We start from the raw sequence: 15,889 nt of genomic DNA on the forward strand, positions 1-15,889 counted from the left end.
TATAATGTAAACATATTTCCAAAGTTGTAATTGCAAAGCTGACTGCAAAGCTCATTGATTTTTTAAAACCAGTGTTTTATACAATTAACTGATGTTAAGGAATAAAATGATTTATTTGCCAATCACTGAAGGGTTTTCTACAAAAAATAATTCTTATGTATATTTTAGAGCCCAGATTTTGCTGTGTGTTACAATTTTTTTTTTTTTTAAATCAAGAGTAAGGACTACGAGAGTCAGTTAATTCCTTATTTCTATTTCTTTTCTTTTCTTTTTTTTTGAGATGGAGTTTCGCTCTTGTTGCCCAGGCTGAAGTGCAGTGGTGCGATCTTGGCTCACTACAACCTCTGCCTCTTGGGTTCAAGCGATTCTCCTGCCTCAGCCTCCTGAGTAGCTGGGATTAAAGGCACGTGCCACCATGCCTGGCTAATTTTTTGTATTTTTAGTAGAGACGGGGTTTCACCATGTTGGCCAGGCTGGTCTCAAATTCCTAACCTCAAATGATCCGCCTGCCTCGGCCTCCCAAAGTGCAGGGATTACAGGTGTGAGTCACCACACCCTTCTATTTCAACTGTTGCTTTTTTTCACCAGATAGCAATTATATTCCAGCCCTTTTGTAATTATTACTTCTTAAAATTCTTTTTTTGTAGATTACTGATAATAACAGAAACAAAAAGAAACATTGTAAAAATGTTTCTCACAGTGTAACCATTCTCATCCTGGGTATTAACTTCTGCTCCATGAGCAACAAGGAGAGCAACAACCTGGGTGTGACCATCTCGAGCAGCATACATGATTGGGGTCATAAGTCTCCTAAGGAGGAGGAAGAAAGGAAACATTTGTGTTAATGCTGCCATTAATCTCTCATTTTCATTAATTTAACCATACACAATACCACCAGTACTGCTTTGAAAACAAAAAGAAATGAAAGCTTTTGCTAAATCAGGTGATTTAAAAATCCAATCTTCCTGCAAGTAAGTACAAGTGAAAGAGATGACACTTTTAAAGTGCTGAATGCTTACACAGCACCCTCTAGTGAATAAATGTATTAAAAAATACATGAAATAAGCCACGCTTTCTACTATGAAGTTTCACTAATATACATATTCATCTAGAAAATTATCAGTGTACCCACACTATGCTTATGCTAGGAATATAGTAATGAATGACACAAATAAGGTCCCTGCCCTCAAAGGATTTGCTAATACTAAATGCTTATTACATTTTATTTAGAGGATTGCTGAAACAAAAATGTAAATTTAAAAACTTCATTCCTTAATGTATTCTATTATGATTCTACTTTAGTCTGAGACTGAAAGAATTTTATTCTGACTGGGAGACTTACTATATATAATTAGAAAAGAGATAAGTCCAATAGATTAACCAGCTTAATATTCTCTTAAGAGTACTTTCTGGGAGAGGATAGTGGTTTCTCTGTAGTTTATCATTTCCCAAAATTAGAGATTCAATCCTTCTACTCCTGGAAGTTAGTCAGCTTCTGGTCCTATTCCAAGGACACCAGATTTTATCAGCTCTACTTGGGCTGAACATAACATCATGGTCTGTTTTAAAGGAGGTCTGAGACTCTGAGCCCAATTTTCCTGAGTTGTCCTCAAGATCTGGTTTATACACAAAGAACTTTGGAAAAGAAAAATAAATAATTTCAGAGTTCCATGTTTTGATCTTACCAAGAAAGTTTTTATTGGTTATTCACATTACATATACAACCTACAAATAGACTATTTCTCCGTAAGGTTTGTTAGCATAAGGTTATACCCTGAAATCTGAACACTTCACACCTATGTCCTTATTAGCACAATTCATATATATCTGTTTCTTATATTTCATGGTATATTATAATTTGAATGTTTTATGTGAAATTATATGCTAAAGCAGTTGTAAAAGATTGCCTCCTCTACCTTGAATATCCCTTACATAGTGGCTTCATTAGATAGAAAATCTTTATGAGGTAAAGATTGAATTTCCTGGATAACTTAAGCAAACATAAAAAAATATATACAACTAGCCAGGTGTGGTGGCTCAGTCCTGTAATCTTACCACTTGGGGGGCTAAGGCAGGTGGATTGCTTGAATCCGGGAGTTCGAGACCAGCCTGGGCAACAGAGAAAAGCCCTGCCTCTACCTCTACTTAAAATACAAAAAAAAAAAAAAAAAAAATTAGCTGGATGTGGTCTGCACAACTGTAATCCCAGCTACTTCAGAGGTGGGAGAATCACCTGAGCCTGGGAGATCAAGGCTTCAGTGAGCCGAGATTGTGCCACTGCACTCCAGCCTAGGCAACCAGAGTGAGACCCTGTCTCAACAACAACAACAACAACAACAACAACAACAACAACAACAACGCCACCCAAAACCCCCACATACACACATACGTGGCAACAACAAATTATTTGAATTAACTAACCATTCGAATTCAAATTCTTCATTACATCTAAATCCGAACTGTTGATGTCTCATCTCCACTGCACTTACCTGCATAATAACCCAAATCTGCTCCTCTCAGTCTTCCCTATTTCATAAAGCCACCATTAACCACATTACTCAGGCTTAAGACTAGGCATAATTCATGACTCTTCTCTGTCATTCCAAGTACAAGTCACCGGCAGCTCCTATTAGGCCTGCCTTCATAATCTGCTTCTGATCACTTTTCATCACCTCATTAGCCACTGCAGTGGTCCAAGACAACATCATCTTTCTCTGATTTATATTGCCATAGTCTCATAACTGCTCTCCTCCATGCTTCCATTCTTGGCCACTTACAGTTTATTGTCTTTGAAAATGCCAAGATCTCCCCTTTGCAGGAACTGTGCAAGTGTTCTTGCCTGTCCCCAGACCTTCATATTGCTAACTCCTTATTCTTATACAGATCCTTATTATGAGAAGATCAGTAAAATTTTCAAACCTCTAGCTAGACTGATTAAGCAAAACAGAGAGAAGAAATAAGTTACCAGTATCAGGAACAAGAGAAGTAACATCAGTACAGATTATCCAGATTTTAGAAGTATGAGGAAGTATTATGAACAAATTTATGCCAATAAATTAGACAGTTTAGATGAAATGGATAAATTTCTCAAAATACACAAGCTACCACAGCTCACTCAAAAAGAAATAACCTGAATAGCCCTAGACTTATTTTTTAAAAACTTAATTAGTAATTATAAATTAAATTAAATTTTCCACAAAGAAAACAGCAGGCCAGATGGCTCCACTGGTGAATTCTACAAAACAGTTAATGAAAACAACATCAATTCTAAACAAACTCAACCAGTAAACTGAAGAGGGGAAGATGCTTCCCAACTCATTCTATGAAGCAAAATTACTCTTATACCAAAACCAGAGGGTGCCATTATAAGGAAAGAAAACTATAAACCAATAATCTTCACTGAAAATAAAAATGTTTTAAACAAATTTTAACAGAATCCAAAAACACATAAAAAGGTTAATACATCATAACTACGGGCAATTATCCTAGGAATGCAAGGCTGGTTTGATATTTGAAACATCAATCAATATAATGTACCATATTAACAAACTAAAAATGAAAAAAAAACCCTCAACAAATGCAGAACGAGTATTTTACAAAATCCAACATTTATTTCTAACAAAAACACTCAGCAACATAGGAATAGATGAGAACTTCCTCAACCTGACAAAAGCATCTATGGAAAATTTACAGTTAACATCATATTTAATGGTGAAAGAGTACTTTCCCCCAACATCAGAAACAAGACAAGGATGTATGCTCTCACATTTCTACCCAACATTGTATTGGAAGTTCTAGCCAGCGGAACAAGACAAGGAAAAAGAAAAATGGTAGGACTCCAGATGGGAAAAAAAGCAAAATTGTCTTTATTCACAGACAGCATGATGTATATAGAAAACCTGATGGACTCCACAAAAAAAGTACTAGAACTAATGAATTTGGCAAGGTTACAGCATTCAAGAGAAATATTTAAAAAATCAATTGTATTTCTTCATACTAGCAATGAACAACATGAAATGAAAATAAAACAATACAACTTATAGTAAAAATATAAAAGCCAGGAAATCTATTGCTGTTTATTAGAAATAAACAGCATATTTGCATATATATACATCATACATACATACATACATACATACAGGGTGATGGTGATGTATTTGAATATATCTGACTTACAGTTGTCTAAGTAACAATTTGGATCCAGAAGTCTTTTTTTTTTTTTTTTTTTAAGATTCAGGAGGTACACGTTAAGGTTGGTTAATGGGTATATTGTGTGTTGCTGAGGATGAGGTTTGGTCTTCTATTAATCCCACCACCCAAGTAGTGAACATAGTACCTAATAGGTAGTTTTTCAACCCTTGACCCCTCCTTGCCTCCTCCCCTTTGGATTCCCTAGTGTCTATTTTTAACTGAGCATCCTAGCCTCAAAATGCATTTTAAAACTTTTTTTCCTTTCTTGTTTTCAGCTTTGAAACATATTTTGAAATGCTTTATTTCTACTTTTCCCACCAGGCACTTCAATGAACAGTGCTTGCTTATCTAATTATGTGCTTGCTTAGGTAATCCAGGGGCCAGTTTTGAAACAAACCAGGCAGAGAGATACAGCTCCCACTTAGGGGTAGTTATGAACAGTTAACCTACCACTACCAGGCCAAAGTCAGGATGAGGCAAACCAGACCTTCTGGACAGGCAATTTCTCAAGATAACCATTGAAACAAGTCATGTAGACCTGCACCCTTGGGCAACACTCCTGCATATTTCCCACACCTTTTCCTTCTTAAACCCCTTCATTTAGCCCAAAAAGTTGGAATGGTCTTTTGAAGGCATGAGCCCGGCCATTTTCCAATTGCTAGCATTTGATAAATAAAATTACTTTCCTTTCACCACATCTCGTTTCTCCTATTCTTGGTTTATGGGCAGCCAGCAGCTGGACTTGAGCAAGTTACCTATTGTTTTCATCTTTATATGCATGTGTACCCAATGGGTAGCTCTGACTGATAAGTGAGAACATGTGGCATTTGGTTTCCTTTTTTCTTTTTTCTATTTCTACATTAATTCATTTAGGATAATGGCCTCCAGCTGCATGCGTGCTGCTGCAAAGGACATGGTTTCTTTTTTATGGCTGTATAGTATTCCATGACCTATATGTGGCATATTTTCTTTATCCACTCTTGAGTTGATGGGCACATAGGTTGGTTCTATATCTTTGTAACAGTGGGGTTTTTTTTTTTTTTGAGACAGGGTTGTACTGTCACACAGGCTGTAGTGCAGTGGTACAATCATGGCTCACCACAGCCTCAACCTCCCAAGCCCAAGAAATTCTTCCACCTTAGCCTCCCAGGTAGCTGAGACCACAGGCATGTGTCACCACACCTGGCTAAATTTTTTATTTTTGTAGAGATGGAGTCTCTGTATGTTGTCCAGGCTGGTCTCAAACTCTTGGCCTCTAGCGAGCCTCCCAGCTAGGCCTCCCAAAGGGCTGGGATTATGGGCATGAGCCAGCATGCCCAGCTGCTATTGTGAATGGTGCTGTGATAAACATAATGAGTGCAGTGTCTTTTTGGTAGAATGGTTTATTTTCCTTTGTGTATATACTGGGATGGCTGGGTCAAATGGTAATTCTAGTTTTAGTTCTTTGAGAAATCTCCAAACTGTTTTCCACAGTGGTTTAACTAATTTACATTCTGCCAGCAGTGTACATGTTTCCCTTATCTCTGCAGCTTCACCAACATGTTATTTTTTGACTTTTAATTAATTTATTTTTTTGAGAAGAAGCCTCACTCTGTCACCTAGGCTGGAGTGCAGTGGTGCAATCTTGGCTCACTGCAACCTCTGCCTCCTGGGTTCAAGCGATTCTCCTGCCTCAGCCTCCTGAATAGCTGGGATTACAGGTGCCTGCCACTGCACCTGGCTAATTTTTGTATTTTTAGTAGACACTGGGTTTCACCATCTTGGCCAGGCTGGTCTTGACCTCCTGACTTTGGAATCCACCTGCCTTGGCCTCCCAAAGTGCTGGGATTACAGGTGTGAGCCACTGTGCCCGGCCTGACTTTTTAATAATAGCCATTCTGAAGGGTGTGAGATGGTACCTTATTGTGGTTTTGATTTGCATCTCTGATGAGTAGTGATGTTGAGTACTTTTTCATGTTTCTTGACTGCTTGTATGTCTTTTTTTTTTTTTGAGAAGTGACTGTTTATGTCCTTTGCCTACTTTTTAATGAGGTTATTTTTCTTATGGATTTAAGTTCCTTATAGAGCCTGGATATTTAGTCCTTCGTTGGATGCATAGTTTGCAAATATTTTCTCCCATTCTGCTGATAGTTTCTTTTGCTGTGAAGAAGCTCTTTAGTTTAATTAGGCTCCACTTGTCAAATTTTGTTTTTGTTGCATTTGCTTTTGAGAACTTAGTCATAAATTCTTTGCATAGGCTAAGGTCCAGAAGAGCATTTCCTAGTTTTTCTTCTAGGATTTTTGTAGTTTGAAATCTTGCATTTAAGTCTTTAATCCATCTTGAATTGATTTCTGCATATGGCAAGAGGTAGGGATCCAGTTTCATTCTTCTGCATGTGGGTATCCGGTTTTCCCAGTGCCATTTACTGAATAGGGTATCCTTTCCCCATTGTTTATTTTTGTTGACTTTGTTGAAGATTAGTTGGTTGTTGGTGTGGGTTCTCTATTCTGTTCCATTGGGCTACATGTCTATGTCTGTACCTGTACAATACTGTTTTGATTACTGCAGCCTTTTAGTATAGCTTGAAGTTAAGTAATGTGACGCCTCAAGCTTTGTTCTTTTTGCTTAGAATTGCTTTGGCTATTCAGGTTCTTTTTTGGTTTCATTTTTTTTTTCTTATTTTTTGAGACAGAGTCTCACTCTGTTGCCAGGCTGGAGTGCAGTGGCATGATCTCGGGTCAATGCAACGTCTGCCTCTGGGTTGAAGTGATTCTCCTGCCTCAGCCTCCCGAGTAGCTGGGAGTACAGGCATGCACCACCAGGCCCAGCAAAGTTTTGTATTTTTAGTAGAGACAGAGTTTCACCATGTTGGTCAGGCTGGTCTTGAACTCCTGCCGTCAGGTGATCTGTCTGCCCTCTGCCTCCCAAAGTGCTGGGGTTACAGGTGTGATCCACTGTGCCCGGCCTCATATGACTTTTAGAATAGTTTTTCCTAATTCTGTGAAAAATGACATTGGTCATTTGATAGGAATCACATTGAATCTGTAGATTGCTTTGGGCAGTACAGATATTTTAATGATACTGCAGTCTTCCATCCAATCTGTGATCACGGAATTCTTTTTCATTTGTTTGTCATTTATAATTTCTTTCAGCAGTGCTTTTCAGTTCTCCTGTAGAGATCTTTTACCTTCTTGGTTAGATGTATTCTAAAAAAGGAATGGAAAATCCTTTTTTTCAGCAGTGTTTTTCAGTTCTCCTGTAGAGATCTTTTACCTTCTTGGTGAGATGTATTCCTAGGTATTTTAATTATTTTATTTTTTGCAGTTCTTGTAAATGGAACTGCATTCTTGATTTGGTTCTCAGCTTGAACATTATTGGTATATAGAAATGCTTCTGATTTTTGTGCATTGATTTAGTATCCTGAGACTTTACTGAAGTTATTTAACAGGGGTCTATGGAGTCTTCTGTGGGAAATCTTTAGGGTTTTCTAGGTACAGAATAATACAATAAGCAAAGGCATTTTTAAACATTAATAATATCATACTGTTCATACAATGTTTTAATTTGCCGATAAATGAATTTAAAATTATTTTTCCTCGGAGGAAATTTCCTCTGTGCTTTGTCTGAATCGCACAAGTGCTGATATAAAGGCCTTGTGTTGTCACTTTTACCAGTTCTATTTTAATTAATCCAGAAATTACCAGAAATTATTAAGATGTATCTTTTTTTTTTTTTTTTTTTTTTTTTTTTTTTGAGATGGAGTCTTACTCTGTTGCCCAGGCTGGAGTGCAGTGGCACAATCTCTGCTTACTGCAACCTTTGTCTCCCAGGTTCAAGCAATTCTCCTGCCTCAGCCTCCTGAGTAGCTGGAACTACAGGCGCATGCCACCATGCCTGGCTAATTTTTGGTATTTTTAGTAGAGACGGATTTCACCACGTTGGCCAGGCTGGTCTCAAACTCCTGACCTCAGGTGATCCGCCCAGCTCAGTCTCCCAAAGTGCTGGGATTATAAGCATAAGCCACTGAGCCTAGCTGGGTATCATTAAAAAAAAAAAAAAATTCTTAAAAGACTTTCTTTGTGGTCTACAACATAACTTCTGTTGAAAATAATCCATGCATGTAAATTATGTTAAAGTCAGAATTCTAGGTAAATATCAATTAGATACTCTTGTTGATTGTGTTATTCTATATCTTTATTTTTTGTCTAATCTGTTTTTCTAAGAGATATACTAAAGTCTTCAAATATGATTATAGATTTTTCATTCCTTTTTTTAGTTCTACTAGTTTTTGTTCTATGTATTTAAAAGCCATGTATATTAAAACTATCTTGTTAAATTGTTGCTTCTATCAATATCATTTTCTCTTTGGTCCCTTAAGTAATGTTTGCCTAGCATTTTATTTACTACCCTAGGGGTATTTTTTTGTCTTGATATTTACCAGGTATAAATATTTGCTGAATAAATGGCATTTAAAAAATCATTTTATTTATTTTCCACTCTAATGTAATGTTTTATTTTTAGGTGTGACTTCACTAGATTTTGCTTTTAGCCAATATGAGAGTTACTATTACTTTAATAAGTGAGTTTTACCGATTATATTACTTTTCTTAGTTATTAATATGGCTGGACTTATTTCTGACATTTTTGCACTTTCTGTTTATCATGCGTCCATAATAAATACATGTTTCCATGTCTCCTTGGACATGGAATCACCTTGTTAGATTGATCAAGTTCTCTTAGTTTCACTCCCACCCACTCGATCTGAAAGCTTTTAATTTCATTATTTTCTTCAAGTTCAGTACTTACTTTTAAGTCCTCTCCTCTCCAACACGCTTATCCTTACTATTCAACAAAGAGAAAAGTTAATAAATAACTATACATAGTTTCATGAGAAAAGAGATGTTTACTTTTATGTTGCTTCATTCTCTCCTCAGCTACTAGAACACCAAACTTATTATATGATGGAAATTTAATACAAATTTATCATAAATACTCTCCCCCACCCTGGCCCTCCTTTTTAGGAGACAGGGTCTTGCTCTGTCACTCGGGCTAGAGTGCAATGGCATCATCATAGCTCACTGCAGCCTTGACCTCCTGGGCTCAAGCCATCCTTCCACCTCAGCCTCCCGAGTAGCTAGGACTACAGGTATGCACCACCATGCCTGGCTAATTTTTAAAATTTCTGTTGCCCAGGTTGGTCTCAAACTCCTGCGCTCAAGCAGTCCTCCTACCTTGGCCTCCCAAAGTACTGGGATTACAGTGGTGAGCCAAGCCTGGCCAAGATGGTCATTTCTTGATAGGAATTTTCTTGATATGTAAATAATCTCTTCTGTAGTTAACTTTTAGGATTTTTGCCTTCATTCTTAATGTTCTGAAGTTTATTGTGATGTGTCTACATATTTTAATTAAAAATGTATATATATTTATCTATTTGTATATAAATCTTTTATTCAGTGATTCTTTCAATCCTACCAATTTGTCTTCAATTGGGAAACATTCTTGGTCTTTATTGCTTCAAACATAGTCTATCTTCCATGTTCTCCTTTGGAATTATTATTTGACAGATGTTAGGACTTCTGGAAAGGTTCTCCATGTCTCTACCTTTCCTTTATACTTTCCATTTCTTTAGCCCTTTGTGTTGTATTCTTGGAGATTTCCTCACCTCTATCTTCTAGTCCACTACTCAGCTCTTCAGATGACTCCCATCTACTCTTCTACCTCTTCTACACAAATACTTAGTTTTAATATTCAATAGTTCCTTTTTTCATAATTCACTGTGCTTGTTTTTTCATTTCTATTGTTATTTTGTGAAGGCAAATCCCTCTTTTATTGTTCAGGAATAAAGGCCTTTTTAGATTCCTCTATTTTTCCCACTTTCTCTAGTTTAAGTCACTCTTTTGTTGAATTTGTTGTCCCTGTTTCATGACACCTACATTCTTCAGATTTTGGTGATTTTTGGTTGTGCACCTACCTTCTGGTCTATGGCAAAGGCCCCCAAACACAGAAGACAAGATAACCTTGTCTATCAGTAATGCAGATTTTAGGTATTGCTAGAGTTTCCCATCTGTTTCTTTCTTTGGCGAGCGACTCTTTTTCCATTCCAGAGATAACTTTTTTCTTTCAAAAATAACTTTATCAAAATATTTTAATAGCTTTATATCTAAAGCTTTCTGTGGAAGGGCAAGACTTTAGCATATTCTCAGTTTAAGAGCTTGAATTCATAAGCCTATTTTTCCAAAAATTCTTTTTTTGGTCATGTTTTTCTTCCAGAATTTTTAGAATCATTTCATCAAGTCAAAACAATCTGTTTGGCACTCTGAATACGATGTTTAATTCTATATATTTAGATTTTTAAAAATGTCTTTTTAAATACTGATTCATCCTAGTCAAGATGACAACTAACATCCAGCCAACATGACGTGTCTATTCAATCTTCTTTTATTTTACTTGGTGTAGTTTTACATTTTTCTTCATTTAGACCTTTCACATTTTTAAATCAAATTGTAATCTCAAGCTTTTCATTTCTTGTGAGTTGGAAACCAAATGAAGTTTGCACATTAGTTTTGTAAAAACTACTACACTGTATGATTGTTATTTCTGAGTTGACTATTTTTGGTTTACCAAGCATATATTAATATAATTTAAAAATTATGATTTTGTTCTCCTTTTCCTAATAAAAAAGATGTAATAGTTTAATTAGAGGCATGGTTCAATGGTTTACATCAGCAGTCAGCAAATTTTTTCTGTAAAGGGTTAAGACAGTAAATATTTTGGGCTTTGTGATGCATGCAGGGATTTGTTACAACCACTCAACTCTGCTGTTGTATCATGAACATAGCCATAGACAATACATAAACAAATGAGCACAGCTGTGTTCCAGTGAAACTTAAGAGGTCTGCCAACCTCTGATTTAGAATGTTAAGCTGTGGAGTCAGAATGCCTAGGTCAAATCTAGCTTTCAACATTTACTGGCTTAGACAAGTTTCTTAAACTCTCACTGCCTCAGTTTCTACAACTTTATATGAGCATAAAATAGTTTCTATATTTGTGACACCTATTTGTGTTAGTATCACAATCTGTGATGAGATAATAATATTCAGTAACAAAGAACAGTACCATGCACAAAGTAAATTCTCAGTCATTAATAGGTATTTTTATTATTAACTACATCTTGTATTTTTCTTGCATAACTGAATTGCCTTACAGTTCCCAAAACAATGGTAAAACTAAAAGTGCTTATGACAAGCATCCTTGCCTTGTTGCTGACATTAATGCAAATGCTGCTAGCTTCTCCATTAAACGTGTAATTTGTGTTGTCTTCAGATATATGTTTTCGAAATTAAGGAGCTACTCATCTAATCATATTTTACTAAGGTTATAAAAATCAGAGATTTTAACTTTTATAAAATATCTTTCTGGCATCTATTATAATGATAACCACCTCAAAAATCCTCTGACCTATTTATGTAATTGTTTCCCTAATATTGAACCATTTTTGTATAGATGACATGAATCAATCTGATCACAGTATATTATTCATTTACTTTGCTGATAACATTAAATTTGCTAATACTTCTTTAAGTGGTTAAGATTTGTGTATCCATGTTCATAACTAAGATTGATTTGTAAGACTTCTTTAAGTGGATCTTTGTTAAATTGGATTTCAGAATCAGTGTTATGTTTGCTTTATAAACAAGAAATGAAAGGCTTTTTTTTCCCTTAGGTTTTGATAGTATTAATGTAATCTATTCCTTGGAAGTTTAAAATAAGTAACCTATTAAAATCTCTGAGCCTAACACTTTTTTTGGAAGTTATCTTTCTGACATTTTTTCTCAAAAATGCATTCAAAATCACAACATAAAAAATTTTAAAGCATAAACAAAAACCAAACTAGAAATAGCATCTACAACATGTATTAAAATAATTAAATTAATTAAAAATAAAATTAATTTAATAACAATAATTAAAATACCTAAAAGAATTAAAAAATACCTACCAGACATGGTGGCACACACCTATAGTCCAACTTCTTGGGATGCTGAGGCAGGAGGATCTCTTGAGCCCAGGAGTTCAAAACCAGCCTGGGCAACATAGTGAGACTCTGTCTCCGAACCGAACCGAACCAAACTGAACCGAACTGAACCGAACAGAACCAAACCAAACCAAACCAAAACAAACGCAATAAAAAACCAAAGTAAAAGATCCAATATACAAAAGATTCTTGTTAATCAGTAAGAAACATGTGAACCACCAAACAGCAAAACTACAAAGTACACAGGCAATTAGTAGACAAAGAAATACAAACAACTTACAAAAATGCACAAGACTAATCAATTATTATTAAAAAGCATGCAAACTAAAATGAGGCATCATTACTTGCAATCAAACTGTAAAGCTGAGAACATAAAAAATATCTAGTGCTGTCACTATGTATGTCCTCTCAAGTACTGTTGGAGATAGTGTAAATGTTTTCAATTTTTTCAGAAGACGATTTGGTAACACCTATTGAGGCTGGAGAATAGGGTCTGAAGGCAGGGAATTTAAGGCCAGTTCGTGCTAATTTCCTAAAGCTGGAGGAAAACACCTGGGTCTGAAGGCAGAGAACATAAGGCCAACTCATGCTAACTTCCTAAAGCAGGATCAAAAGAAAAATCCCCATCTCTCCACAGCCTAGTAACAAAGGATCAGAGGCTACTCCCTCTACAAGCCTCTCTGTTCCACTAAGTCTCAGGTGGAAAGGGAAAGTGCCACGGATTGGCTGTGGGCCAAGCATGGGCTATCCCTTTATCTGCATAGGGTGCCAGTCCACTCTGGCCTCTGGTTGGCCACAGGCGAACTCACCTCAGCTATTAATCGGCCACAGGCCAAATCCTTCATCCACATAGTGGGTAGCCAATAGGGACCTCAAAAAGGGTACTTAAACCCCAGAAAACCTTGTGAGCAGGGCCCCTGAACCACAAATGATGTATTTTCGTTTCTCTGTACTAAAGGTAAAATGGTTGGTCTTCATGTCATATTTTTATATACAGTTCAGTATTATCTGATCTTTTTTAATCTGCTTAAAACACTCCTATCCTATGGAGTGCTATCTCGCTTCAATATATCCCTACTTTCGCTGTTTCGTACCTTTCTTACTTTGTGCATTTTGCTCAACTCTGTTCAACACGCCAAGAACCTGGATGTCTCACGCTCAAGGCCTATCTTCCCATAACACTATCACAATTCTAAATACACATCTACCTTTGTCTCAGCAGCTCCACTTTACAGATGTGTTCTATCAAAAAATCTATTCAAGTTGCCAAAGATGTTCACTGCAGTATTTTTTTTGTGAAACTAAAAAAATGGAAACAATCCAAGTGTTCTTCAATGAAATACTGGATTAAGATATCACATCCATACAGTGGAATATTGTACAGCCACTATAAAGAGAGAAGTATATACATACTGGCAGGTATAGTGCTGATGAAACACTGTTTAGTTGCTCTTGCAATAATCTTTTAACTGGATTTCTTGATTCCAATTTATCCTCAATCTGCTGTCAGAATAACCTTTACAAAATACTAGTATGTTCATTCTTCTTGAATTATTCAATAGCTTTCATGATAAAAATTCGTATCTCTCAGTAGGATTACACAGGTTACTATCTAGCCTCTGCCAAAGTGCGTCAATTCTGACCCACTTTCTACTCTAATATCTCATGAGCTGGTTAAAATATTTCTAGATACACTGTTTACAACTGCCTAAATGAAACAGGCTCTTTCATCCATCTCCACTTGCACGTGCATCTACCTCTAAACTGAATATTCATTTTTACGATCTTCAGTTGGCTAACTCCTACTTATCCTTCAAAACAAAGTTTGAGGCTGGGCGCAGTGGCTCAAACCTGTAATATCAGCATTTTGGGAGGTCAAGGCAGGAGGATCATGTGAGCCCAGGAGTTCGAAACCAGACTGGGCAACATAGTGAGACTCTGTCTTTACAAAAAATTTAAAAAATTAGCCAGGTATGGTGGTATGCACCTGTAGTCCAAGCTACTTAGGAGGCTGAGGCAGGAGGATGGCCTGAGCCCAGGAGGTCGAGGCTGCAGTGAGCCAGGATCACACCATTGCACTCCACCCTGGGCGCAGAGCAAGACTGTGTCTCAAAACTGAACGAAGCTGAAACTAAATGCTAAAAAAATACAAAACAAAATAAAAACCCCAAAAACCAAACAATAAAAAACAACTAAGTTTGAGGAATGAACCTCTAGGAAGGTTTCACTTGTCATCTGCATCTCAGTTAAGTTTTCCCAGTTTTTGTTCCTAGAGACACTTTCTACTACCTCTAATCTTCCTATATTGTAAATGCCTATAGCCTTGGAATCTCTTCTGTACTGTCAAATTCTTGACGCAAGGACTGAGTCTTTCATCTTCTAACTCTTAGCGTTTAGCATGTATTAATTGTGTAACAGAAACCAATTTTAAAAACCAATGACATTAAGTGATTTTTTTTCTTCATCTACCAGGCTTCCTCAAAAGTTTTTACAGTCAAGAGTTGGCTACATGTAAAGTGTCCAGAACAGGCTAACCTATAGAGTTATAAAGTAGATTAGTGGTTGCTAAGGGGTGGGGGCTGGGAGGTTTGGGTGGGAATCAATGACAGCCAATGCATATTAAGTTTCTTTGGGGAATGATAAAATTGTTCCAAAATTAGATAATGGTGATGGTTTCAGAATGCCGTAAATATACTTAAACCATTGAATTCTACACTTTAAGCTTTACAATATGTAATTGTATTTCAATAAAACTTAAAAAAATAAGAGTTGGTTAAAAAGAATAAAGTTTACGTACATGAGGTACCCATAATTAAACTTTATTTCTGGATGATACAGAACCTTTTGTTAGTCTCAATTTCTGGTTATTTCATTTCAATAAAATTTCCACTAGAGGGCATTCAAAGAAAAGCAGAAAGCAAAACTCAATCTGACAGAAAAATAATATATTTTCACAATGATGTATTTGTCACTTCTCTGTACTAAGGGTAAAATCGTTGGTCTTCATGTCATATTTTTGCATATAGTTCGGTATTATCTAATCTTTTTAATCTGCTTAAAACACTCAGTTTATAGTTGAGAGATTAATGAAACAACTATGATAAAGGAAATTTCGACAATGATAAAATGCTAGGAATTAGATATCCATTTCCAGCTATCAGAAAAGTTTTGTTAGATCAAACCTCCCACTGAAAAAGACTGTAAAAGCTGATAAAATACAAATATGCCTGGAGACACAGTAGAAAAACCAAGGTTGCCAGAACAATAGAAGCCAAGCTCCTGGAGAGAAAAGCAGCATTTGGTGAATTGAGTTTTATATCCTCTTCCACTTTTTGCTTTTAGACATTTGCCAATTAGCATTGGCAAGTGCTAATGGGTAGCATTAGCAGAAAGCAGTACCTTTAGGCCTCCTTATGGTGATGGGGAACTCCAACACAAAAACTGGAGTTCAGGTCTACTAAAGCACTGAGAACTTCAAGAATCAAGAATCTGGAAAAAGGGGAGTAACAGAAAGGTGACCCTGCAGAGAAGTGATCTTCTGTTGGACTTCTGCCTTCAAAGTATTTTCAGGGGCTGAAGAAGACTACAACCACCAAGCTAAAACTAGATGCTAAGAGGGCTTTGAGCATTCCCACAAATAGCAGACGAAATAAAAATTGGCATTCATGATCCTCAAAGGGAAAGTG

At 36.4% G+C, this 15,889-nt stretch overlaps 1 protein-coding gene across 1 annotated transcript in view; it reads right to left on the reverse strand.

Annotated features, from left to right (window-relative positions):
• Positions 1–15,889, reverse strand: part of ASZ1 (ankyrin repeat, SAM and basic leucine zipper domain containing 1) — a 71,969-nt gene that overhangs the window by 24,204 nt on the left and 31,876 nt on the right. Inside the window, exon 5 of the mRNA XM_003808648.4 lies at positions 699–810. Coding sequence (XP_003808696.1) covers positions 699–810 — 112 coding nt within the window. The remainder of the gene's footprint in view (positions 1–698; positions 811–15,889) is intronic.

The sequence above is a fragment of the Pan paniscus genome, chromosome 6 (assembly GCF_029289425.2).
Source record: "Pan paniscus chromosome 6, NHGRI_mPanPan1-v2.0_pri, whole genome shotgun sequence".
NCBI lineage: Eukaryota > Metazoa > Chordata > Mammalia > Primates > Hominidae > Pan > Pan paniscus.